The sequence below is a fragment of the Pseudonaja textilis genome, chromosome 3 (genome assembly GCF_049901715.1).
Source record: "Pseudonaja textilis isolate UNSWEBS1 chromosome 3, rPseTex1.2, whole genome shotgun sequence".
NCBI lineage: Eukaryota > Metazoa > Chordata > Lepidosauria > Squamata > Elapidae > Pseudonaja > Pseudonaja textilis.
In genome coordinates, this window is record NC_141992.1 from 39231398 (window position 1) to 39258602 (window position 27205).

General features: G+C 38.5%; 1 protein-coding gene across 1 annotated transcript in view; it reads right to left on the reverse strand.

Moving 5' to 3' along the window:
• Nucleotides 1–26605, reverse strand: part of WNT2B (Wnt family member 2B) — a 46246-nt gene extending 19641 nt beyond the window's left edge. The window contains exon 1 of the mRNA XM_026712967.2: nucleotides 25790–26605. Within this exon, the coding sequence (XP_026568752.1) occupies nucleotides 25790–25947 (158 nt within the window). The 5' untranslated portion in view covers nucleotides 25948–26605. The remainder of the gene's footprint in view (nucleotides 1–25789) is intronic.
• Nucleotides 26606–27205: the final 600 nt, after the last annotated feature.

Below are 27205 nucleotides of genomic sequence, written 5' to 3' on the forward strand. Positions count from 1 at the left end.
CTAGAAACTTGTAAAGTTCAAAACTGTCCCCTAGAAAGTAAGCTTAAACTCTGAAAATACAACCAGCAGTGCTGCTCCTACAGTTATTTATTTATTATTTGCTTCATTTTGCTTTACCTGTTTAGGTTTCTGTATTTTTAGAATTGTGTTTAAATATTGTTTAAATAATTTCATAATAAGGTGCATATACATGTAGCCATTTTTATTTTTAAAACTTTTTTTAAATTTTAACCTGAGGGAGAGAAACTATGTTTAACTTTGCAGGCCGCTTTTCATTCCCTTTGAAAATAAAAATGAAAAAAATCCATTGTTCTGGCATTAAAGGATGGCTATTCTTCTTCTTTTGAACGATTATCAAGCTATTGAAACAAGATTTTGGTTTGTCAGGTCCCTTTGCTCCGTGCAGTCTATAGATTTAGAAGCCTATGGGAAAAATGCATAGTTTAACCCAATATTTCTCAACTTTGGCAACCTTAAGATGTGGGAATTCCTGAGACAGCATGGCATGATGGCAGCTGTTTGTCATTTGGCAACTCTGAATTTTCTCTTGTGTGTAAGCACATTTTTCTCCTATCCAAGATTTCTTGATTTATCTTACAATAGATTTTACCAGCGTCTCCTCAGCGTCTTTTGTCCCTTCGATTTCTCAGTTCTTTGTTTACACTAATTTGTTTTATGCCTGGCATTTTTCAGTCATTCTGACTTTCATATCTATTTTTTTTTTCAGCTTTCTTCAGTTTCAGTTTGCTTTCCTTCTCCATCTTCACTTTTCCTTTTAATGACAAGGCATCTCAAAACAATAGTTCTTTAATTGTCTTCCTTCCCTTCTGTTCCCCTGCAGCCAAATATACTTTCCATGCTACAATATGCTGCAGCAGATACACGCAAAATCTAAAACCAAAGAATCCTTGCTCAATCATGTGCAAGTGAACACTTATTTCACTAATAATTTTACTGGTTTATTTAGAACCAATCTGACTGAATTCTTTAAGCAGGTAACAATTTTAAACTGTGAATGAAATTTCCAAGTACTGAAATAATTCATTTGGTAGATGCATTTGGACATTTTTTTCTCTTTATGCAATGTTCATTATAAATAACACTTGTAATATTTATTCTGCTCTTACTTGCAGAATATTAGAATATTCTGCCATATTTGTGTTCTTCAGCTAACTTTCTCCCTTGAAATAGATATTCCCACATCTAGAAGTATAGTACATATGTTTACATGTGACACACCTCTTAGAAATATTTAATTTGTGCCTTTGTAATAGTACATATGAACATATCTGTTCATATATCAGTTCAAAATGTCATATCCAGGAGAACAATATTTTCACCTAAGCTTGTGCTGAGGGACCCACAAATCTGAATTGATTCAGTCCTAGAAATGCTTAAAATTCTAGGTGTGTGGAATTCAAACATTTTGCTTTGTTTCTTCAATGAATCCAGAATCATTAAACACATGTCCTTTCTACCCATTCATCAGGTTGATCTTGGGATCATCAGGTTAATTTGACTGGAGTTTCTGGGGAAGCAGAGTAAACCAGTAGCAACCCTGAGTGTATCAGGTTTACTATAAAAATATGACGAAGCCATGATGGACACATCTTTTTCTCATTGAGAATATAAACAATTCAGGATCTTTCTCTTTGACTATAATAGTTCATTTCTGAATGCTAGATAATATTAACTGAGTAATTAATGCAGACTGCCACCAATAAAGCTCACTTTTTTTTTTTTGTCTAGTTCATGGTGTAATGCAGAGCTGTCAAACTTGATTTCAATTAAGGGCTGCATCAGGGTTGTATTTGACCTTGGGGGCCAGGGTGGGCATGGCCAGGACAGGTATGGCCAGCTTGATGTCACTCATGTTGGGGGTGTCTGTAGTGGCCCAACAGCTTTGCCAGAGAAAAAGGGTTCCCAAACTCTGTTTTCAGCTGTGATGGCCTCCTACTTCCCTCTGCCAGTGAAAACTGAGCTCAGGGAATACACGGGCCTCCTCCCAAGCTCCGTTTTCACTGCCAGAGGCATCATGGGCCAGTCCTTTCCTGTTTCTAGTGCGGTCCCGCAGGCCAGATTTAAGCATCCCATCTGGCCCCCAGGCCTTGAATTTGACACCCCCAATATAATGGATGTTACAGAGGTAATGTTAAATGCAATGTTAGAAGATCATATTAACAATCTCAGTCTGTCTAGCTGGCAAGAAAAAACAACAACAATGACCATCATTCCCTGTACCAAATGCTGATGGCTTAAATGACTTCTTCCAACTTGTATTATTCTTTGATCTTTTCAAGCTCTTTGTTTTATAATTGGCTATCTCTATAGCACCAATTCAACTCCTCATCTCATTCTGGATGGCTTGTTTATCAAGCAGAAATCTTGACACAGAAGCATCTGTGCCATTCAAAAACTGTTTGACACAAGTGGGTGAATGCCAACTTTGAAAGATATTTTAAAGTTTGGGAAATGACATCCACAGTTTATTGACAGTATGTTACAGGGAGAACTGTTTCCTTTGCTGAAACATGAGCATATGAGGTTCAGAGGCAGAACCTCCCAATGGCACAATTTTAAATCATACTATTATTATCATCATCTACATTGTACCTACAGAGCCAATGATTTAAACATTTGTTCGCTTTTCTTGCCAAGGGTCTCAATTGAGGCAAATATTATTTTAAGGATAAAGCTGAGAAAGAGAATACAGAAAGGTCATGGATTGCTTTCTTTTCCTCCAGTCCACTGTGCCAACAAAGCCCTACTTCCAAAGCGCCAGCTTCATGCTGTGTGAGATGATTACTGTCTGCAGTGACAGGCCAAAATAACTTAAAAGACCTGTTCAGGCATTGCTTTGTATTAGAAGACCTGTTCCATATCTGCCTGTATGTGGGCATAAAGACCCAATCAAGAATTAGAAACACTACCAGTTCCTTGCATATGGCACAGTGCATAAATGTACAAAAAGAGGAAATATAAAAACTACTGAATAATTTTTCCTGAGCTAAATAATATATATATATATATATATATATATAACACCAGACCCAAAACAACACAGGACATCACCACCAATCCCCTCATCAGACCCAGGCCCAAGCCCATATATATATGATGGGCTTGGGCCTGGGCTGAGGGGATTGGTGGTGATGTCCTGTGTTGTTTTGGGTCTGGTGTTGGTTTTCGTGGCTGGGACTCATTTGTTGGTGAGGGCTAGCTTCCAGATGTCTGGTAGGCGGGAGGTATCATCCTGTCTATTCAGGTTATGGGGGTGTTTCTCTATCTCAATGGCTTCCCTGAATATTCTCTTGCTGGAGTGTTCAGTGTTGAAGCCCAAGCCCATCCTATAAACGAAGAACAACTACCATCCAGAAAACAGATCACGGCTGCTTCACCAGCTGTCACACCCCCCAACCCCAAAACCAAATAAGCTGACACACGAATCACACGAAACAAGCTGACACATGAATCAAGACACAAAAAGAGCCACAAAAGAGACAGAAGATATTAGAAACACCAATCAAGCAGAACACAGAAAACTCCAAGACCAATAAACACAGACCAAGACTCCCAACCAATCAGGATGAAGAAAAAAGCTATTCTGGCACAGCAGTAGGCTAGACCTAAATTTAAAACTGAAACCACTGTAAAAGTCTGACTCACAGACGAACATAATACAGAAGACAGGCGGATGAACACAAAAATGCAGTCAAAAAGCTGGAACACACTTCCTCACTAGTCCAACACATGGAAGCCACAGGTCATAGCATCAACTTCAATGGCACCAAAACCCTAGCCACTATAGGAAACCCCAGCCACAGAATCATCAGAGAAGCCATAGAGATTGAAAAAAGACCAGAAAGCATGAATAGAAGAGATGATTCCACCAGACTGTCAATCATTTGGAAGCCTGCACTCACAAACAAAAAAATCTCCACACCACAAGCCAGACAAACACCTGGGCACAGACAGATCCCCCCTGATACCTCCAGCTCAAACACACCCCAACCAGGCACCCAGATGAAACCCAGCTTCCTAACTAATGATAGCCATCCATTTACCCGGAGCCAAGCTGCACTAAAGGCCTCCAATAAAGTAACACAATGTTGCCAGCCAATCAAGAGCCAAAAAGAGCCAAAAAACAGACAGAAGATATTAGAAACACCATTCAAGCAGAACACAGCAAACTCCAAGACCAATAAACACAGACCAAGACTCCCAACCAATCAGGGTGAAGAAAAAACCATTCTGGCACAGCAATAGGCTGCCTCAAATTTAAATCTGAAACCACTATAAAAGCCTGACTCACAGATGAACACTATACAGAAGCCTGATGATGGCAGATGAGATTCTTCTGAAACGTTGCTACAACTTTAAAAGCATAACTACAATGACATGGGAAAATACCTGAACAAAGCTGAATGCCATACATGTAAGTACCCGCAAAAACTTAAGAGAAAATATATATATTCTTAAGTTTTCGCTGGTATTTATATATATGGTATTCAGCTTTGTTCGGGTATTTTCCCACATCATTATAGTTGTGCTATAATTATAATGATGTGGGAAAATACCCAAACAAAGCTGAATACCATACATATAAATACCAGCGAAAACTTAAGAAAACAAATATATATATACATACATTTACATATATATGTATATATATATATATGTGTGTGTGTGTGTGTGTGTGTGTGTGTGTGTGTGTGTGTGTGTATATATATATATATATATATATATATATATATATATATATATATATATATATATATATATATATGTTATATATATATGTGTTTTATATATATATGTTATACATATATATATATGCACCAATAATAATTATATTTAAGTTATAATAAATATGCCCAATATAAGGCCTATAAATTGATCAAGGCCATTGGAGGAATTCTAGTATCCATGGATTATCAACGTTTTCAATTCCTGTGTGAGAAACCAAGTCAATCAAAAGCAGGAGTTGGAATGGAGAATATCATGTGCGTTCCTCACTTTCCGAGCCTTTTCCCTTGCATTCAGAAAGTTCTGATGGAGCTGGCTTCTCTTTGCCTTGCTGCTAATGCATCCAAACATCTCTCAGTATGTGATTGTTAGAGAAAGTAGGCGACCTGTACTCCTAATTTTGGCAAGAAAGAACAAATCTAAAAATGGAGACAGGAGGACAAAACAGACCAAATAGAAAGGGAACTGAAAGAATAGAAAGCATGCCTAATATTTTACAATTCCTGCTTTCTGGAATGATCTCCCCTCCCTCCCCGAAAAGATTTGTACAGCTCTGACACTTTCCTATTCAGGAAACTACTGAAGACTCTCCATTATGAGGGAAAACATAACTTTTCAGGCCAATTTTTGTTCTTTTGCTTGTTTTGTTTTGAATTCTCTCTCTGTCCCTCTTTTTGTTTTAATTCTCCCCATTCCACCCGCCATTCTGTCTATCATGCATCTAATAATCTCCTTCGCTATATATTTATATTCTTAATTGTAAGCTGCCCAGTCGTTTTGGAGTCAGGAGCCTTATAAATTAATAATTTAAGACAGTAAAATAAAACGTGAAATTTGAGGGGGTGAAGAATAATTGCGGTAGGAGCTGAAGAAAATGTGAAGAATTAGAGACAGCAACCATGTATAAGAATGAATAGAAAATGATAAATTGAAAAGTTCTTTTTTAATGATTACCATAATCCTCTGGGGTCAATTTATATAAAAAAGTGATCCCTTATGAATTTTCTGATTAAAGTCATCAGTGAAAACTTGTGGTTGATGATACTTACCCAAGGGTAAGAGTTTTAGAGAACTATAGAGCCCTTGCTCAAACACAGATTCAAGCACTCCTTTTGAAACTGCTCCAAACTCTGAAGACTTTTCCCAAACCAATCATGTAAGCAATGCTTGTATTGCATCAAAGAAAACCGCACCTCATAACTATAAGGAACTATGCTTATAGAACTATTTTATTTTATTTTAAAAAATAAAATAAGATAAGATAGGAAAAGCACAAAAGGCACAGCTTCTGGAATTTCTTTTCATCCCTCAATAGCTCTCCTCAGAATGATGAAACTGCTAAGAAAGGAATGGAGGCATAAGAACAGAGAAGACCACAATATTTAGAGGTCCTGCCAAACTGTCCCTCTTATAAGATGCATTTGGTCCCTTCCTGATTTCGAAGTGTAATTGATGGACAGAATTCTGGGTTCTGAGTTCTTCACACAATTCCTTTCCAACATTCTGTGCTCTGCAAACCCCAATGGAACAATAGGATCAGCATGTTTAGCTGAATTCCTGGTGCTCCAGCTAAATACTGTTTAAGCAGTGGGACATTCTTAATGAAGTTGAAATGGTTTGGGAGAAATTTCTATATCATACATGCATTTGACTTTGTTTTGTTACTATTTATACTAAATTTATACTAAATGTTGCAAAATACCTGTTTGCCAGGAATAAAATGGGATGGGAAAAGGGGAGGGAAGGGAAAACAGCTGGAATTATTGTCATTCATGGCTTTAATTAGTCAAATATTTTTTAAAAAATAATAATGCCCAGAAATGTTCTCTGTTCTTTATTACTATTTTTGTTTTTGGACTGGACTCATTACTGAGTGGTTTCAGGGTTGAATTCAAAATAAACATTACACACAAATCATGAATCTTGCATCTCAGCAAATAGCCTAGCATTTACAGCTTTCATTTGACAAAGATGTTGGCTATAGAATGGTTATTTAGCCAAACAGTCTGAACCAGCAAAGAAATTGATTGGTAGAACTCAGAATGGCTACATTCCTGTCAGATGCATCAATTCAAACTGACATGACGTGTGCATGATAAAGTTATCATAGAATATTGGACAAAAATTGCAACATTTGCATCATTACATTATTCATTTGCTTCCCCTTCTCTTCGTAGACTGTTATTTACATATTAGATTTGTATAGCCACACTTCTTATTTAGGAGACCCTGGGCAGCACAGAACAAGTAAAAACTACAGTCAGAATACAACTATAAATAAATGCAATAAATATACAACCATATTAAAACCATTACTAAAAGCTCAGTTAAACACAAAACATAGTCATAGCAGTGAATACAATCATACATCCCATTCAGTACAACTACTGAAAAGGCTCTACTACCAGAGTCCCCAGCATGATGACACTGTTATTCCTTAGAGGACAGGGCCCATAACATGCTTCTCCTTTTGGACCTGATGGGATGGGTAGATGTAAATGGAAAGAAATGAGGCCAGGATGTTCTTTAAAAATCCTGGCCTCATAGAATGTAGAGCTTTATAGATCATTACCAGCACTTTAATTGCATCTGGAAGCATGCTGGAAGTCAATACAACTCAAAGAGTGCATATAACTGCCCACATTGCTGAATTTTAGTCCAGATGCAGACTCTAAATTCTTATCAAGTCCAGTCCCATTAGTGCACATTAAGTGATCCATTCAGGAGGCAACCTACACATGAGGGACAGAAAGCAGAGCCTCCTGATCCAGGAAAGGGTGCAGCTGGTGCACAACATGAAATTGTACAAAGGCCCTCCTGGTCAGGGTTTTTGCCTACTCTTTAAGCAAGAGTCCCAGATTCCACACACAATCTATCTGAGGCAGAGCTACCCCATTCATAACCGAAAATGATAAATCCCTGGTAGTCCCCAAACCTAAACCCACTCAATTTTGCTAGAATTGGACTTCCGGTTTGGGTTTCTTCAGCAACACACCGGAATCCGCAATCGTGTGCATTTCCGATCTGTGCTTGCCCCTGGAGTGCCCCGATCCTTTCAATTTGGGGCTGAAGCTACCCTGTAGAGGTGGTGAAGCGGGGGCAGATTGCTAGCTGAGTAGAGGGGAGCTGCATCTCTCCTCCTTGCTTGGTCTAAACTCCCTTTCCTGAAGGCCATTGCAGCAGTGGTCAGAAATGGCCACCTCAAAGAAGAACCTGACTGGATAAGGTTATGCAGGAGGAAGACAAAGAGGAAAGCAGGACAGACTTGGCTAAACAACAGAGAACATCTAAGCAAGGTACCCTGAATCTAAAAGTACCTAGAGGGATACTTCTGAAAGAAGATTTGTAAGCGGCGAAGGAGAGAGAAAAGGAGGTTAAAACCCCTTTTTAAATCTTTATATTGACAATTACAAATGGTATGGAAAGAAATTTATATTAATCTATTTTGACACTAATAGGCAACCTTAGGCTGAAATCTAAGTGTCAAAAGGAGAATAAAGATTTTTTCTTCGTCATTTTAAAGCTCTAAAAAGGAGAAGAGTGGAGGCAACAGGGTGGGACTTGGAAGAATGGAAAAATGGAGAGCCACCTGGAAAGATAAAGAAGATTAACAGTGAAACTTTGAAAAGACTCCCGAGGATACATTGTAACTGAAATCTTATTAGAAGATACAGTAACCCACGGAAAGGAAAAGTAAAGGAAAGAAACAAGAAGGAACAGTCTGGGATCATTTGGTGATTTTTTTAAAAAAAGGTTTTGGCATTGTTTTTTTCTTTCTTTTTCTGTTTTTACTTAAAGTCAATCAGGTGGTTGTTCAAAAGTGTTTAAAATGGCATCACTCCTGGAGGAACTGAAGATGAGTCTTAGAAAACAGAAAGAAGATGCGGAAAGGGGAGGAAGATCCTTTGGCTTCGTATTTCAATTTTTTTGAAATGGAGATCCTGAAACTATGAAAAGCAAAAGGAAAAGCTTCAAGAGCAAGAAGAAGGTCAGGACAAAGAAGAAGCCATTTTCAATGATCAAATAATACAAAATATGGTAAAAAGGGGGAAAGGGGGGAAAGGAGTTAAAAGTTTGAGATCAAAGGGAACAGCCAAAAAGAAAAATAGTCTGAAAAAGAAGTATAACAGCAAGGAGAAGCAGAAAAGAAAACTACAGAAGGGAAAATTAGAGAGAGAAGGGTATAAAAAAGGGGATGAGAAAAAGGGGGAAAGATAGAAAGGGAAAGAACTTATGAGGGACAAAAGCAAGAAATAAAGAAAAAGGGGAAACGTACTAGGATTAAAGGTATTTGCTCAATTAGAAAACACAGAGACAATGGCTAAATTAAGTTAAAAGTGAGGATTCTGCAAAGGTACAAAAGATAGTGTTGTGACAGTAGAATATTGTAATGAGTTAGAAATGAAATAAGTAAATAATCTATGAGATAAAACTGTATTGTTATGTAATGGTATGTTTATTTATAATTATTGCAATAATAAAGAAGGGAGGGAAACATTGTAATTGTTTCTAAAGATTGATAAAATATTGAAAAGAAATGTGAAAGATTTATAAGGAAATTTTTACCAGTTATTAGAATGAATTTGAATAATTATTTTGCTTATTAATAGTAAATAATTTATAAGAAAAAACTGTATGACTATCCAATAGTATGTTTATTAATAATTAATGTAATAATGAAGAAGGGAGGGAAACATTTCAATTGTTCTCAAAGATAGATAAATATTAAAAAGAAATGTGAAAGATTTACAAAGCTCATACCAGTACTAGAATGAATTTGAATAACTATTTTGTTTACCTATATAGATATAGATATAGATATATAGACATATAGATATTATTTTTGCTATGTTTTTAGAATTTTTCTTTTTACATTTTCAAGGGGAAGTACCAAGCAGAGTCTGAATGATGAGATTTACGTGATGTAAAATAGATATTAGAAATTTGAATGTTATAATTTTAGAATGCACAAATTTAATGTTTAATGAGATTTCATATGATAATAACAATAAGACTTAAAGGTATTGCACTCCGATTGGCAATCATAGGGGGAATTTTGCTTTTTAAGAATGCTGGAAGAGAACATATGAAATTATAATCAAGACAGACAAAAGTATAAGTATAATGAATAAAAAGATATAGAAATTTAGGTAAAAGAAATACAATTGAATAAGAAGAAAATGAGATAACCCTAGAAGAAAATTAAGAGAAGTAAAGGGAGAATAGTGAGAATTTAGAAAAAATAATAAGATATGAAGTTGAATACATAAGTTGAATATGCATATGAAATTGTGTCTGTATGGAAATGTGATAACCCAGAACCATGCTCTCAAATAAGATGTTTTATTTGTTTTGTTAAAACTCTTTGTTAAAAAAGAAAAATTCCCAGAGTTGAGCTGAAGTCTGTTGTTCCCTATCCAACACTCTACAGCTTTCAGAGACCAAGACAGAATACAGCAACATTGCTTAGTTTGCTGGGGATGTAGATGTAAAGCTAGGAAACATCAATGTTGATGTTATCTTGCTCAGTGATGATAGAAGGTCTCACCCAGCACCTTCATGTAGATATTAAACAGTGACTGAAGTAATTGCTCTATAAGCTTGCTTGTTTTCATTTTGATGTTTCATTATCCAAACTAAGTAACATCATCATTGCTAGACAGCACACAAATGGAAAAAATTGCCTGCTGTCACACTTCCAGCAAAGAACAACTTTTCTTCCTGTATGAATGCTTACAACAGCATGTCCTACCTACCAGTGTCAAATACAAATCTCCAATCAACTGTACAACTGGATGGAAAATAGCTCAAGAAAGTGGGTGAAAAAGGATTAACACTGATGATGTTACCTAGTTTGGGTAATGAAACATCTGCAAGGAAACAAGCAAGCTAAGAGAGCACAAAGGATCCCTCGTTTTAACCTTGAGCTACAAATATTCTCCTTTATTGGATTAAACAGGAGTGGAGAGAGTACCAAACCGTGCAGAACCCTGAAAAGCATTCTCACCTTCCCATTAACACCTATTGGAACTGGCCTCAGAGCAAGAAGGAGTACTAGAAAATTAGAGTTGCCACACACTCTCAACTCCAAGCCGATTCAGAAGGATATCATGGTTGATGATACCAGAGACAGCTGAAAAATTAAGAACAAGGATGGATGCATTGCCTACTTGTCATCCTGCTTCCATCAGAAGTCAAAGCATGACCAATGTTGTTTCAGTCCTAGGCCCAGAGTTGAAACTGAATTGAAAGGGATCCACATAATCCTCTTCATTGAGAGGAAAGCATAAAAATTGTTTAGTAATTTCTTGAGAAGGAAACAAACCCTATTTCCCTAAGAGGTGGAGGGATCATTCCCTCTTTCAAGGAAGAATTCACCACTGTCAGAATCCAGCCACATGGGAAACCTTCACCAGCCATGAGGGGTATATTGTATATCTAATACTGTTCACATAGATGAGCTCCATTTTGATAGAGAGTCAGTTTATGCTTTTACATGTCTATAAATGTCAAAGGTATATGCAAGAAACAAGATTACAAGGGTAAGTTTTGTCTGGCCCATTTGGTTCAACATGTAGTTTGTGCTTCAACTAAGCCCAAAAAGTACTTTTTACTCATTTCATGTGAAATTTCTAACTTACTATATCCCAAACTCAAAATATTTTGTAAAATCCCACCTCTGATGCATAGATGTACTGTCAAAGATGGAACCAATATGGCGGGGAAATTAAAAGTGTTTAGTTAAGTAGGGCCAGTGTAGTGTTTAAGGCACCAGGGTAGAAACTGAGAGACTACATGTCATCCTCAGCCAGCCACTTTTTTTCAGCCCTAGGAAGGAGGATCTCAGTCTCTACTGGACTTTCTACTTGAATGCATCTGTGTGAGGCAGAATTCTCTCTTATGAATGACTAACTCAGTCTTCCTATTCTTACATCATTTGTTTCCCAGTGAACCTTCTTTCCTTCTACCAGAGTTACTGAAATCTTTTGTTTAAAGACAAGGTTTTAATTACAGATAGTCCTCGACTTATGACCACAAGTGAGCCCAAAATTTCTGTTGCTGAGTGAGACATTTGTGATTTTTTCCCCATTTTATGAACTTTCTTGTCACAGCTATTAAGTAAATCACTGCAGTTGTTAAGTTAGTAACATACCATAGTTGTTAAGTGAATCTGACTTCCCCATTGACTTTGCTTGTCAGAAGGTCGCAAAAGGGGATCGCATGACCCTGGGACACCGTAATGGTCATAAGTATGAGTCAGTTGCCAAGCGTCTGAATTTTGATCACGTAACCATGGGGATGCTGCAATGGTTGTGTGAAAAATGGTCATAAGGCACTTCTTTTTTAGTGCTGTTGTAACTTTTAATGGTCGCTAAATGAATGGTTGTAAGTCAAGGACTACCTGCGTACTTTTACTTAGTCCTTTTATTTATTTATCTCTCATGGAACAACAATGACAGGGCAAGCTACTATTAGAACATAAACAGAGAGCAAACCCCACTCCTTACTAGCACTGATGATGTTACCTAGTTTGGGTAATGAAATATCTGTAAGAAAACAAGCAAGCTCAGAGAACAGCAAGGAGCCCTCATTTCAAACCTGAACTACAAATATTCTCCTTTATTGCTATCTCTTGGAAATACTTCACTATTTTTTTTAAAAAAAAATACGATCATGTTAGTCTTTTTCTTATTTTTGTCCTCTTAAGCAAAGTCACATACCATGTGCAGGTCTAGCCCTAATGATAGAAATACCTCTTGTACATCTCCCTCCCTCTTTTTCTCCCCCAATATTCACCTTTTGTTTTTCATGTACTCAAACATTAATTGGGTGGCATAAGGAGTTGTTGGAGAAAGTGAGAAAAAATGGGACTGTAACTCAGCAAAGCATTTCTGGGAACTTTGAGAACTGTGATTTTTTTTTCTGATGAGAATAGAGCTGAGTTTTTCTGAAATGGAAATACAGAATAAAACTTTGAGTTGGACCATTTCCAGTTTGAAACAAGTTGGGTAGTTGGAGAGTTAACACAGACCAGGGAGCCAAAAGATATACTGTGGACCCTTCCTTCCTTCCTTCCTTCCTTCCTTCCTTCCTTCCTTCCTTCCTTCCCTCCCTCCCTCAATCCCTCTCAAAGTAATAAGATAGAAAGTTGATATTCTACCATGTATCAGGTTTCAAGTTGCCTCCCTTTTTAATAGAACAAACAGTACTCTACAAAAGAAATAATAATTGTTGGCAGTTACAGATTATAAAGAACAAAAGAGCTGCCTTTAGGAAAAAACTGTGATGGAAAAAACTCTCTGGGTAGCAATCTTACCACACCTGCCACAGCAACCATTTTATGACTGCATAATACACTTTTATAACAGCTGTAAACTGAAAAACTTGAATATGCTCACTGGTGATGCCCACTTGTTTATCCCTGCTAAATATAAATCTTTTTTTTTGTATACTCAAATTAGAATCTAACACATTGTTATGAATTAATTGTTTGCCCTTTAACAACCAGTAAGAGGTAGAAATCAGCAGGTAGGTTCCAGGTTGGTTCTCTCCTTGATTAGTTTCCACCCATTGTTTTTTGTCTTGCTTTCTGGTGCTTTGGAAAAGAGGTTGCCCACACTCCTTCTTCTTAGAGGCAATCCCTCAAATATTGAAATATTGCTATCATGTCATCCACAGTCCTTCTTTTCACTAGACTAGACATACCCAATTGCTTCTATTTTGTCCATATGGTTTAACCTCCAGCTAAATTAAATGGCTGAAAGTAGAGAAAGAAGAAATATTATTTCATATAATCGTTGTTGTTCTTTTTATTTCATATAATCTTTGTTGTTCTTTTCTGCAGTCTTTCCAAAGTCTCAACATATTTTTTATAATATGGTGATAATATTATTATCTGAATCCTGTTCCTGATGTTTTCATTCTATATGATATCCCATTCCCATTCCATACCACTGGCAAGGAATTAAATAGCTGAAAGTATAGAAAGAAGACCTGATATGGAAAAAACATTATTAGAGGTAACTCAGTTTTATAATACTGTAGTACATTCTTCACTTAATCTAAATATAATGTATGAAACCCAGAGGTACAAAAAATATAGAAAACATATCCAGCATTATACAGGAATGATTATTTGCAGCTGAATAACAGAACTGGGGCTTTATACATGGTTTTGAATGCCGAATTAGACATGAAATACTGTTTGCATTTAACCTATCTAATTTCTCTGCTCTATATAGCAGCCATGGGGGAAAAGGATAAGAATTCAGATTCTAATGCACAGGAAAGATTGGTTAAACTTCATCCCAAATGAAAATTGTGCCTCTTTCCAGTGAAAATTCTAGTTGCGATTTTAAACAGGATTGCTACAGGATTGCTACGTGCATGAAAGGGTTAATTTGCATACCAGAGTCTGAGTTGTAATCTTCTCCCTGCCATGATTTCTATTTTAAATCAATAAAAATAGATGTTTAACACAACACATTTATTACATTGTGAAGTTTGATTTTGAGATTACAGGAAAGCACTTAAAAGTTATTTCAAAACAATTGCTCTTCTTTTTCCCTGTCTGCTTAGCACTTCATAAAGGAATCTACATTAGATAGATCTAGATATGGGAAATGCTTCATTTTTCCTTTCCTTTCCTTTTTCCATGAGTGAAGCTATTATCAATACAAATCTGGATAGACTGGATAGCCAAGAACTTTTGTATGGTCCCTTAATGCAGGCTGCCCCTAATGCAACCCTTAAGATAACAGGAGAAAATTGTTACATGTCACCACAGTTGTTGGGTTTTTAAAGAAATTTTTTGTTGTAAGAATCTTCTGGGTCTTCTTCCAATAAACAGAGGGAATCCTAAATTGCCTCTTACATAAACAAAACAATCAGCCATAGCCACATCTATTTACTCAGCAACATACGTTTCATTTTAAACCTCAGCAAGCATAGATTCCTGGAAAGCACACATGTTCTTATGAGATGAGTAGTCAGAATCTCAAAAGATTTCAGCCATTCAACCACCCAAAGTACTTGTTATCCATTCCAGTTTATGGGACAGTAAGGAGTTTTGGGATCCTCCTCATCTCAAAACTTTGTAATATCATTTATGCAGTTCTGCTGGTTTAAGAATGAACAACAGAATGAAAGGAAGTAAGTCAAATATGCTTCAATGAAAGTGGCAGTAAGAAAGCAGATAATTCATATGCTGCATTTTTCTACACTCAGGAAGTTCTTGTTCTTTGTCCCAGAGAACAGCAGAGTTAATGGCATACTCTTGGATAGAGATGCATCAGTCAGGTTGAGGGCCACCCTTGGTTTTTCAGAGAAGGCTTCACTCCAAAGAGGGAAAATAAATGTGATTACATTCAAGTCTAATTAAAATTAGAATAGTTTTTTAAAATGACTATGTTTGCTTCACATAGGTTTAACTTTTATTCTACTTAAGTTTAATAATGTACCTCTTATGACACATCAACAATTACAATAGGAACCTTTGGAAGGTAAGGCTATTAGGGCCACATGCACTCTTGAGTCTATATTCACCTATACTACAGCAAAAAGCGACACTTGTGGCAGGGATCTTCCACAATTCAGACTTCCATTCCATACATGTTATTTCTGAGTAATTGTGAATTGAACATTTTAATACTATGCCGTTCTCTGTTCTTTTCATAGAACAAAACCAGAAGTCTATGGTTATGGTAAGAAATCATGGCAGAAAGTTTCAGAACAAGCTTAGATTCAAAGCCATCTCCAGGAATATATAGCAGTGCAGTCCACTGTATTCAGAAGCCAAGGACAATGTAGTATCTCATCCTTCTTCACATGAAGAAGCAAATTTAATTTCCATTTTGATCTTACTTCAATATTGGTATTGAAGGATGTTAACTTCCCTCATACTTGAGAGTAAAAATTGAGTTTAGATTATCATGATAAACCAGTAGTGCACACAGCATTGCTATCATAGTGAAGGTCTCAAGGTTTTGGAAGAATAGTCAAAATATTGTTAGTTACTAATGACTTCTATCTAGAGTTAGAGTCAGATCTGACAGTTGGAGTTAGCTCATTGAATCTACAAAAAAAGAAAAAAATATAATTCTGGAGAAGGTATTTGTCATAAGCTTAGCACTGAACCATTAAGAAACCATTAATCATCACAGAATGATCTCTTTGGCCCCGTAAAAGGCATGTCTAAGTTGCCAGCTATGCGCAGCTAGATACAATTAAAGAAATATTCTTAAACTTGGAGTCAGAAGATTATTTATGATTCTTGTTGCATTTTCAGAATCTTGCTGAAACCTCAATGAAAACAAATGCAGCTAAGTCGATTTTCAGTGTAAACATTTTAAAAATGGAAAACAAAACTTTTCAATTTGGATATGGGAGGAAATCTTTTTCTAAGCTGTCAACTTCTGGTTGGTGGTAATGATCATGATGGTTTGTCTTCCTGAATTACAAATAGATTATTGCACTTGGAAGACCTATATGGTTTATTAAATATAAAATAATATCTTTAATGGGGTATCTATCTCTTTTGTGAATTGTTTTGTTTCTGGTTGTAGAACTAAGTGTGTTTGCCAATGCAGGATGGTCAGTATGTGATGTGGAATGGTGTGATTGCACAATCCTGTTACAGTACTATCATAGCTGAAATCAGCCTACACTGAGTCAATCCTGTTTTAAGTAACCTTTCAGTAAAATCAAGAATGCCTTACTGATACAATGAATTGCTTCCATGTACCAAAATTCCTTTCTTCTTATCCTCCCACATTCTGCTAATCTAGTGTTGGATAAGACTAATTTTACATATACATACTTTTTAAAATGTCAGTGGTATTGCTCTTTGCCAGAGTTAGAACAGAGAATGACTGCCTGTGGTATTTTGTGATCTATATTCTGACCCACCACTCATAGTGTTCTGTAGCAGAAATGTTAAACATATAATCACATCATAGTGAAATGTTGATACATTTCAGCTTTATCCACTGATTTAGTATTAGTAAAGTCCAAGAGGATATATAGGATTTTTTCTAATGGGTGGTTAAACAGGTTGGCAGGAAGTTATTTAGAGGCTTAAAGTTAGTTAAATATCTCACATATGAAATGAGTTATTTTTTTAATGCATTATGCTAAGAAGATCACATCTGCAAAACTCAGAAACCCCTTGTAATTTTTAGCTATCAAGCCAAATTCATGGCTTTGCTGTTGACATAGAAGGCATTAAACGATTTGGAACCAGAATTCCTACAAGACCACTTTGCATTACTTGGTTGATCATTAAGACCCTCAAATGCAGATTGTGTATGTTGAGATTAATAGTGTTACTTTGGGCTCAAGACCACAAGATTAGAAGCAGGATAATTCTCCCTTCCCAGAATTTGTCACCTGAAGCACAATGGTTTCATCTTGCTTCTAATAATTTTGCTATGTTGTCTGATCATGTCACTTTGATACCAAACACATTGGCTGGGTTCACACATCATACCACAGTTGTTTAACCATACTGAATAAATCACAAGCAGCTGGCTTCACTCAATACATGAAATCAAAACCAAGGAAACTCTATTATGGTTTAGTTTGACTTGTGAAGTGATCCACTATCTATACTGAAATCCCCATAAAGTAAGTGCTTGAAATGGTAATCTTATAGTAATCAAGGCATTTTCAAGGGAAAATAATTGTCTTGGCAAAGGAAGGGACCCCATTCAGAATTTGCCTCAGTACTTCAAATGATTAACTTGATATTGTAAACCATACCAAGTTCCTTGTGGTAAAATGGGCAGTCAATACATTTAATAAAATAAAGAAATGGATTGATATTTTTCATGAGATACAGAAAAGTTAATTACAATATGATCCCAAATGTCTTTTTCCAAGACTTTCTCCACATATTTTTGTTTATTGGGCCATTTTAATCTTTTGTTTATTTATTTATTTGTATCCTGCCTGTATTATTTTTATGAACAACTCAAGGCAATGAATATATTCAGACCCCTTCCTTCTCCTATTTTCCTTACAACAACAATCCTGTGAGGTGAGTTGGGTTTAGAGAGGGTGACTGACCCAAAGTCACTCAGCTGTCTTTCATGCCTAAGGTGGAGCTATAACCCACAGCCTTCCAGTTTCTAGCCTGATGCCTTAACCATTAGACCAAACTGGATAACAACATGTTGTGGGAAGAAAATAGTCATGGTGGTGAAACTGAAATCATTCTGCCTCTGAACCCTGGTAATAGAATGCTCAGGAAATCTTAAAGTGCTTTTCCTCACATTGCACAATAAACATGAGTAAGAAATGTGTTAATAAATAGTTATTTTAAAATAACACATTTCATTTACTCAATTTAGTAAAAGCTTCTTTGGGTTTTTTTTAAATGTCCAAATTCATGTTGGTTTTGACTGTTTTTTAGCCCCTTGGCAGATGACCAAAGTTGACATGGGGACCATAGAACTGGAGAAAACACTCATCAATTGCTAGGCAATGGGTCACATTTTTCTTAGTTTCCCTGTCCATTGACTTGGAAAGGGCAACATGTTAATATTATAGCAGTGGAGTTCTGGGTAACTGAATCATTCAGTTGCTTATAGCTGCTAGTCCTAGACTAACTGGAGAAAAGACACAATGTATTCTGCAATCTGCATGAGAAACCCTGCAAAGCAACTAAATGCTTTCTGAGCTTTCAATGTCCATTTTAAATAGCATTCTGAAATACAAAGTATTCTATAAAAGCAGTAGTAGTCTACTGCATCAAACTCTTACTATTTTGTTAAGCCTTTATAGAAATGGGGCTATTTTAGCCTGCTACTATTTGGAATGTTAATTTACTCATGAATAGTTACAGTTCAGAAGTGATGCTGCTGCAGGGTCACATACTGGAATCACCTGGTTTAATTTCAGTGAGGGGTACATTTGTTTCTTCTTCCTTCATTCTATAACAGTTTTAAACATACTTAGAATTAGTTATTTTTATAAGACTGAAAGCATTCCCAAATCATCCTGTCAAAGTAATCCCCGAAGCCAGAATTGTTTGTGAATTTTCTATAACAATATGCCTACATAGGAAAAGAAGATATTCACAGTTAGCTAATTTCTAAATGACTCCAAATGAACTCTGCACCTGGAGGTGATTTTAAAACTATTTCAAATAATTCCAAGAAAACACAAATGTAATATATCTCTCCTTGTGCTCTGGAGGCCTGCAATTTATTGTATATGAAAATTTAAAAGCACGATAGCTGCTGCTAGACTGTTATATAGGATTCATCACATATACAGGATTATCTATAAATTTTATTCAGTCTACATTGTCTGCAACCTGCTACTAGGACCAGGATCTCTAAATGACTCTTGCATTTTAAAATCAAGAATAATAAAGGTAAAGACAACCTAAGGCATTGAGTAACTACCCTATGACAAAGTTTGGGAGAATATTCATGTTTTCAAAGACTTTTCAGAACATCACCATAAAAAAAGAATCTAATTCAGTTTATATCAAGAATATATCCTCCTATTCCACCTGTCCTTTCTTTTGTAGTTAGGTAAATCAGATGGGAAAATGTAAGGGACAGGAGGAACCTCTTAAATTTCAACAACAGAATCCAGGAACTCAGGAAGGGTTGGTGATGAGTAACAGGGACTGTACCAGCAACCTCACTTTCAACTTTCAACTGGTTACCAGCAGAGCAGAGGCTCTGAAAGCCGATAATGACTCATGAATGACAACTACCACCCCACCTCCCCTGCCCTCCTTTGATCTCTTGGCTGGTACCAGATCCAAAATGCACAGGTCTTGGAATTCAAGCCAAGTTGGCCACCTCATCCACAATTGTGGTTAAAGGCATATTTATTGCAGGCTGACCTGACATTCAATAGCAGCAACTGGACTTCAATGCTACTAACAAACTGATAAGTTGGACCCAAGGGAGGATCACTCTAAACCAGAGAATCCAATGTCCCCAATTACAGCCATATAATCTTCAGATTCTGCCATATATACCTGTCGTAATTGTGATGCTCCTGCCCACCTCCTCTGTTTGCCACCAGAATTGTTAATAGTTCTAGGGATTAGATGGATGGATGGACAGACAGAGATAAATGATTTGAAGTTATCAAGAACTTTGAAATTCCAAATAAACTTTATAATTTAGGGAATTCACTTATCTTTTCGAAACAACTTTTTTTAAATAAAGCAATCAGAAAACTAAAACAATAAAGATAATAAACTGTAACCATACGCTCTTTTGGTCGTAACTTTTCTCTTCCATTTAGCATAAAAGTAGGGTGTCTTATCTGTCCCTGGGTATCTTCCTCTGATAGGTGTGGCAATATCAGTAGCCAAGAGCAGCCTTCTCCAGTCCTAAAGAATGAAGGGCATGCTAGCGTAGAGAAAGCTAGCCAAAAGCATAGCAGGTTTGTTCCCTTTTTCTATCTGTCTTTGTTACCCCTTCAGACTGTGAATCTTATTAGTTCTCTCTTCCGTTTTGTGATGATCACTGGACATGATTTCCTTCCTGTAAATAACAACCCTATATTTTTTACCACACTTCATCTGAGCCTTTTTATTTTATTTATATTTTAATTTACTTATATTTATATTTACTTTACTTATATTCTTATTATAAACAACTTAAGGTGGTGAACATACACAATACTTCCTCTTCCTATTTTCCCCATAACATCCCTGTAAGATAGGTTGGGCTAAGAAAGATGACTGGTTCAAAGTCATCCAGTTGGCTTTCATGCCTAAGGTGGGACTAAAACTCACATTTCCTTGGTTTCTAACCAGGTGCCTTAAGAATTAAACTAAATTATCTCTCTGAGTCTGCTTGATACTTGGCCTTTCCATTTGCTCTTCCTGATTATTTATCCTAATATCCTTCTGGTTGGAATATAATATATTAATCTGGAAGGATGCCAATTTAAATCTTATTTTGCTTACAAAGTGGACAGCATTAGATAGCCAATTTTTTTGCAACTCAATTATAACCCTAGCTCATTGTCATAATAAAGATAATAATACTAATTTGTGGTTTAATCACATCATCATTACCATGGATCTTGGCAATTCTGTACATGTCATAGTGATTGTAATTATACAACTTTATGCACTTTTATGGAAAGTTGAACACTGTAAAATATATATTCAAGAAAATTTGATCTTTGTTTTCATGCAGGCTGGGAAAATGTGGATACGTTAGGAGCAGTGGTTTCAGTTAAAATGCTGAGTGAAAGAGAGTTTATGTGAGGTGGGGAAATGTATTTGCATTTCTGTTGGTGTGTGATGTTTGTACAGTCTCAAACATATGTGTTTGTATGAGGCTCAAGACTTTCAGCTTTAAAATGGTCTCCTAGTTTGTAATTGCTCATTTTACTTTTGGCTACAAGTAAACTCTACTTAGTTATTTACACCATGCTTGTTTATTGTACAGATTATGTTTGGAAGCCACATAGTGTAGCTCTAATTTACTCCAAAGAGTCCTAAAACAGTGCTTGTGGCCAATGTTTAGGCAGATCTTTAAAATGTTTATTGCCTGCCTTGAATATATGATGTTGTTTTAGTAAAATTCTGATCCTTTGCTTATCTCTCTATTATTTAGTCTAAGTAATAATGCCTGACAACAAGTTATTTATCAGTTTTGATTCTAGAAATTTTTTAACTAGAGCAGAAGCTCTGGTACCTTCCAGTTGCCTGCATGCTTCTTTTTATTTACTAAATAGGCATGAAATATTAAAAACATGTTGCTAATTTCAGAACTGTTTAAATAATTATGCAATTTTAATATATTAATAGTACAAGCTGATGAAGGTAGATTTTGAAGTAATACCAAGAGGTTTAGACACACCTATGTACATGGTAAATCTTGACATAACAATGAAGATTTCTTTGATTTGCTAATTTGTTCTTTTCATTTAATCAATCTATATGATCTTCCTGACCAATCATTCTGGTATTTAATAATTAAGGTTGCAATATTTTTCCAACTTACACAGGATTCATATTAAGTAAATTCAATGAAATTATTCACATAAACCTGCATTTTTATGTTCCACCAAAAGAAAATGCCAGAAAGAGATTCTATTTTAAGATTATTATTTTTATTAATTAGTTTTTAATGTATTCTAAAATACTTTCTATAAATCACCATTCTCTTCCTGTTTGCATAACCATTTCAAAACATAAAGCACTATATAACAAGATAGCATTTCCAGTTAAGTCTTCTGTAACTAACCCATAGAATTTATCTACCACACGTTTTTTTAAAACTGAGATACATAACTATTCATTTAGAATTATTAGTATTTTCCTCAAAGTTTTGACAAATCAAATGAAACTATATTCTGCCTACTGTTGGTACTGTAATGTTAGTGATACTGCCACTTTGGGCCTGCTGAATAAAGTTTAAGCACAAAACTGAAGAAGCAAACTCCCTAGATTTCAACATGGCAGAAGGATGCAACCTTTTTTGCTCTGTGAAGACTTTACAATACAAGAACTTATAAATACAAGAGCAACATGTCACCATCTAATAAAATAATACTTAAGGCACTACAGTTCAACTCTTGCCCTCCCCCTTGCTCTTTATACGGAAGGAATTTGGAATTCTAAGTTAGATTTTGCCCTCTCCTTTTCTCCAGACCCATGACTAATTGATAAAAATGAAGTTCTTCAGATTCTCTGACTTAACATCATCTGCTTTTCAGAATGCAGGCAACAACTAAGCACACATAGATGGATTTGATTAGGAATGGATTTCTAAAATTGAAAGCTTGTATGTAAGCAAAATGCTTCCCCTCCTCTGTAAAGATGGAAATTGAAAAGGGAAAAGAAACCTCTTTATGAACTCTGATCCAACTTACTTGGGAAGATATATCATTGCATGCAATGAGATTAAACTGCAATGTTTACTGGGAATAAACCAGAGTAAATTTTTGAGAGAAAACAATGAAACACAGGTACTGAATAGGTTTGACTCACTTTTTCATGGTTGACTTCAGCATAATTTACTTATGATTTTGGTGTTCACGTGAGTAACAAAATAATTACATTCAATTTTCTACCATGCCCTAAGCTAACATGTATCACCATCCTTCTCCCTTTTGGATGCATTACCATACAGCTATCCATCTATGCAATCAATGGTAGCTGAACATATATAGTAGTTCAAGTGTTATTTACAATCCAGTTGGAATAAGCTCCCATCTTAAGCTTTTAAAAAATTGAACTCCCACTTTCAATTATTGCTAAATATGCGCTAAATGCTTCTATCCCAAGGAAGCAAACAGAGGTCTTCTTTGCCTTCCATCATCCAGCCCCCTTATCTGGTATTTGGTAAGTCAAAAAGAAGAGTGTTATTCCATCTCTCCCACCATTCCACTCAAGCCTTTTACCTGTTCAGGACAGCTAAGCCTAACATCTTGACAGTTGCAGTTACAATGTCTAGCAAGTTCCACAGAACTTTCTTTATCTACAGTTGATTTGCAGATAAGTTGCTGCACGTTTGAATGTACTGTTCAGTTGTCCAAACTAAGCAGCCAAAATTACGGTACATTTAAACATTAGCCGAATGTGAAATGTGAACTTTTTTTTTAAAGGCCTCCTGGCTAGGGAGATTGGACGAAGGAACATGAAGGAACATGAAGGTTCAGCCCGTCTGACCATATAGAGAATGACCAATGTCAGCGCAAGAAGCCTTAGGAATGGATGGCAAAAGAGCGCTGGTCGGCCCAGGTGATTCCATGCTAAGGTCTGAGTGGGGAGGAAGGGAGAAGAGAAGCTCCCAGCTAGCCCTGGGAGAAGAGGCCGTCCTGCACACAAGTTGCCGCTTCTGCCATAGTCCTCCAACGGGGAGCTTGCACTTATGCCCTCAGCCAGTATTGCCGATTCATTTCCTCAGCTAAGGCAACTCCCGCGCCTCTCATCCAGGCAGCAGAGAAGCCGGGTGAGGCAGACTGACAGCCGTGAGCGCCCGCTCAGCTCCCGAGGAACCAATCGCAAGACTTTTCAGATTCTGCCCCGAAGCGCTCTTTCTGCCGCCAACCCGTGACGGGCCGAGGTGTGGCATTTGGGCAGCCCCGCGAATTGGACAGAGGGGCCTGGAGCGCCTGTTCCGCCCCTTCGAAGGGGATGCCCTCTTCGTCGAAAGCGACCCTGGGTATAGCCGAAGCTGCCCGGCCCGGAGGTCCAGGAGGGCTGAGAAAAACGATGTTTCGGGAGCCACCCTTCCCTGAACACGGGAAAGGGAATATACCTAGGCAGAAAAGAGAGCGGAAAAGCCCAGGTGTGCTACACACCCCATCCCCCTTGACCACAACAGGCAGGCTGGGGCAGCGAGAAGAAAGTTCGAAGCAGAAAACCGCCTCAGGAAGAAAAAGGCCAAAGAGAGCCACGCTCGCCTGCCTCAGCTTGGCAGCCTATTGCTGTCAATTGCGCTGCCTTCGTCCCGCGCTTGAACCTCTTGGCCTATTCCCCGGTGATTTTTCCCGCGAAAAGTCTGTGCTCCTCAGGTGGGCAACCGCATTTTTAGCCAAACGTCTTATTCACGGATAGGCCCTGACTTCGATTATGGTTCAGGGTGTGGAGTGCACCCAGAGCCCTGCTGGATAAAGCAGGATTAGGTTAACCGTTAACCGGACGGTCAGTGCGACTTTCCGTGGCTGTGTGGAATGGATTCGCCGCAAAGCCAGTAAGCCAGTGTTTCTCAACCTTGGCATCTTTGAAAATGTGTGGACTTCAACTCCCAGAATTCAGGATTCTTAGAGTTGAAGTCCACACGTCTTTAAAGTTGCTAAAGTTGAGAAACACTGAACCAAGCCACCTTCCCGGCTTAGCGCGAAGTGGAAGCCACTCGATCTCTCTCTTTCTCTGCCTCGAGCAGGTGGCTCTGAGGAAAAGTGGCGGGAAAAAAAACCAATTGGCAAGTTAGAAATTGATCCCCGGATGAAGGAATTGGGGTTGTTTTTCCCTTGAATCCGTCTGGAAGGATCGTAAGAGGAATGTTCTCTGGTAAGGAAAACCTGAGATGCGATCCGGCGAGAGTAAAAGGATTTTTTTTCGGGGGTACAGATGCTGCCGACTCGGGGTCCATGTTGAAAGCCGCTCGGGGCCTTCGGGCCTTTTCACAGGTGAGGACCCATGCGGGGTTCTTGCGGGGCTCCATCACTCAGGGGCTGACCTGGACTTTGCTGTCAAGCAGAGGCTTTGGAGCGCGGGAGGCGACCCAGAAGAGAAGGCACTGGGTCCCATCCTCCCGATAATAATCACCCACTGCTGTGGAGTCCCAACAGTTTTGTGTGCCGAAGAAACGGTGAACTTGTAGCTTGTTATAACCGAGTTTAGGTCTTGTGTGTTTACTGAGACCCCCCCGAAGCCTATCCTTTTGGTTAATTTCTAATTCAGAGCATTGCGCGAGTCCCCAACTCCAACTCAGGTATAATGGAAGAGGAAGGGACCGCAGCCCATGTCCGGGAGGCACGACTCCTGAACGTTTGACAGCCCTCCGCTGGCATCCCCTTTTCCGAGATCTCTGATCTGGTCCATTTCCTAATTCCCAGCCCGCTTTCTACGCCAAGTTCTCCAGGTTTTATAGACAGCTTCTCTTGGATCGAAGCATTTCGGAAAAGAAGCGTGTCCACGTATCTCCCGAGGACTTTGGAAGCTGCCAAGTCCCATCAGCAACAGTGCCAGGGAGAGGAACCTCCTGCCTCTTAAGGGGTTAGGTCTCCGGAGCTTACAGCCCCATAGATTGATCTGGACCAATTGAGAATCCTTCCCATCTTCCGAATCCATCCCAGAAAACAGGCGCTCTGCATATGATCAGGCGCAACCTTTTTAAAATAAATAAATAAATAAATAAATAAATAAATAAATAAATAAATAAATAAATAAATCGCCAGCTGTGACATCTCAAAAACACCCTGGATCTGAGCCCACTTGAGAACCACCAGTCAGCTGCCGCATCTCACTTTCTAGCCAGACGCGAGAGAAAGTTTCCGGGCAGACGTCCCTTCTCGCTCCCCCACCCCCGCCCCACAGCGGACTTACCACCACGATGAGTCCACCCGCGGCGTGAGAATCAACAGAGTCAGCAGCAAAGGCAAAGCGAGGCGAGAGCGGACGGGTCTGCTCTGGGACGCTCGTCTGGTGGCTTCGGGAGCGCTGGCAGTCCTAGCGGAGCTTGCCAGACGGTTTGAGCCAAACATAATTCTCTTTCGCGGGAAGCGGAGAAGGAGAGAACAAGCCCCAGATCGCAAAGAGGAGAAGACGGATTCCTGGGCCTCCAATTGGGTGGGGTGGGGTTGGGGGGAGGTTGTAGCGAAGAGCAAACGGAGGCGGCTCCTTAGGTTATCCCTGAAGTCGGGAGTCACGACTCTTCTCCCAGGGCTGCTGCGTTAGGCATGGCTTCGGAAGGAGGCCAAGTCAAACTAACCTAAACCCCAGGGCGGGCGGCCGCTTGCTGGGCTGGCCGTGCTGATTGCCTCCTGAGATGGACTGGCCGTCGCCTGGACTGGCAGCAGCGTCTGCGGAGCAGCCCCAAGGACCGGTATCTGCTGGGAATGAAGATGAGGAGGACACGCTGGAGGGGTGGGCTTGGGGAGATGGACACCTCCTTGGACTCTCATTGGGCAAAACTCCCAGGCACAAAGACAGGGCTGTGGGTGGAGGGTGGGGGGGGGAGAGAATCAAGCCCAGCCAAGGGGTTGGGACCGTGCTCTCTCTATCGCTGGCGTTTTCTCCACCGGGGTTTATTTTCCCCTCCCTTCCTAGCTGAACAGTCTCACCTTTTCCCTCCCAGGCACCACCTGCTGCCTGAGAAAGATAGAAAGAAAGCCAGAAGAGATCAGAGACGGTGCTGAAGTCTCCCTTGCTGGCAAAAGACAACTTCAGGCAGCCTCCCCCGACAATCCTATTCCTCCTCTGGTCCTAGTGCCTCCTATAGCTGTCCATTCTTTCAGCACGCAACTGAGGGCTAACTCCAAACCCACATCCGACACTTAATTGGATGTGTTGAGTGCTAAGCCAATATATGGTTTGTGTCTTAATGGGTTGTGTGAATCTAGACAATAAGTCATGTTTAAGGAAATCCTGGCTTAGTGTAGTATGAGTTTACCTCCAAAGTTCTATCCTCTTGTTTCCCTTGTGGCAGAGTCCAGTTGTTTATTATATTTATATTCCACTCCCCACCGCCCCACATGAGTTTGAGACAGATTAATCCTGGAATTCAACAGCATTTGAAGATGTGCAAATCTCTCCTCTCTCTTGCTATAGATAAGGCAATATGAGAGGCCTAAAGTCACCCATTGAATTTAATGGCTGCATTGGTATCCATCCAGGGGTGGTCTTCAAAAATTTTAGCAACAGGTTCTCTGCCTGGTTGCTGGGTGGGCATGGCCATGGCCATGGTGGGCGTGGTTAGTTGCCCTCCCTGGTCTCCGGAGGCTCTCGAGCCTCTGGAAGGGT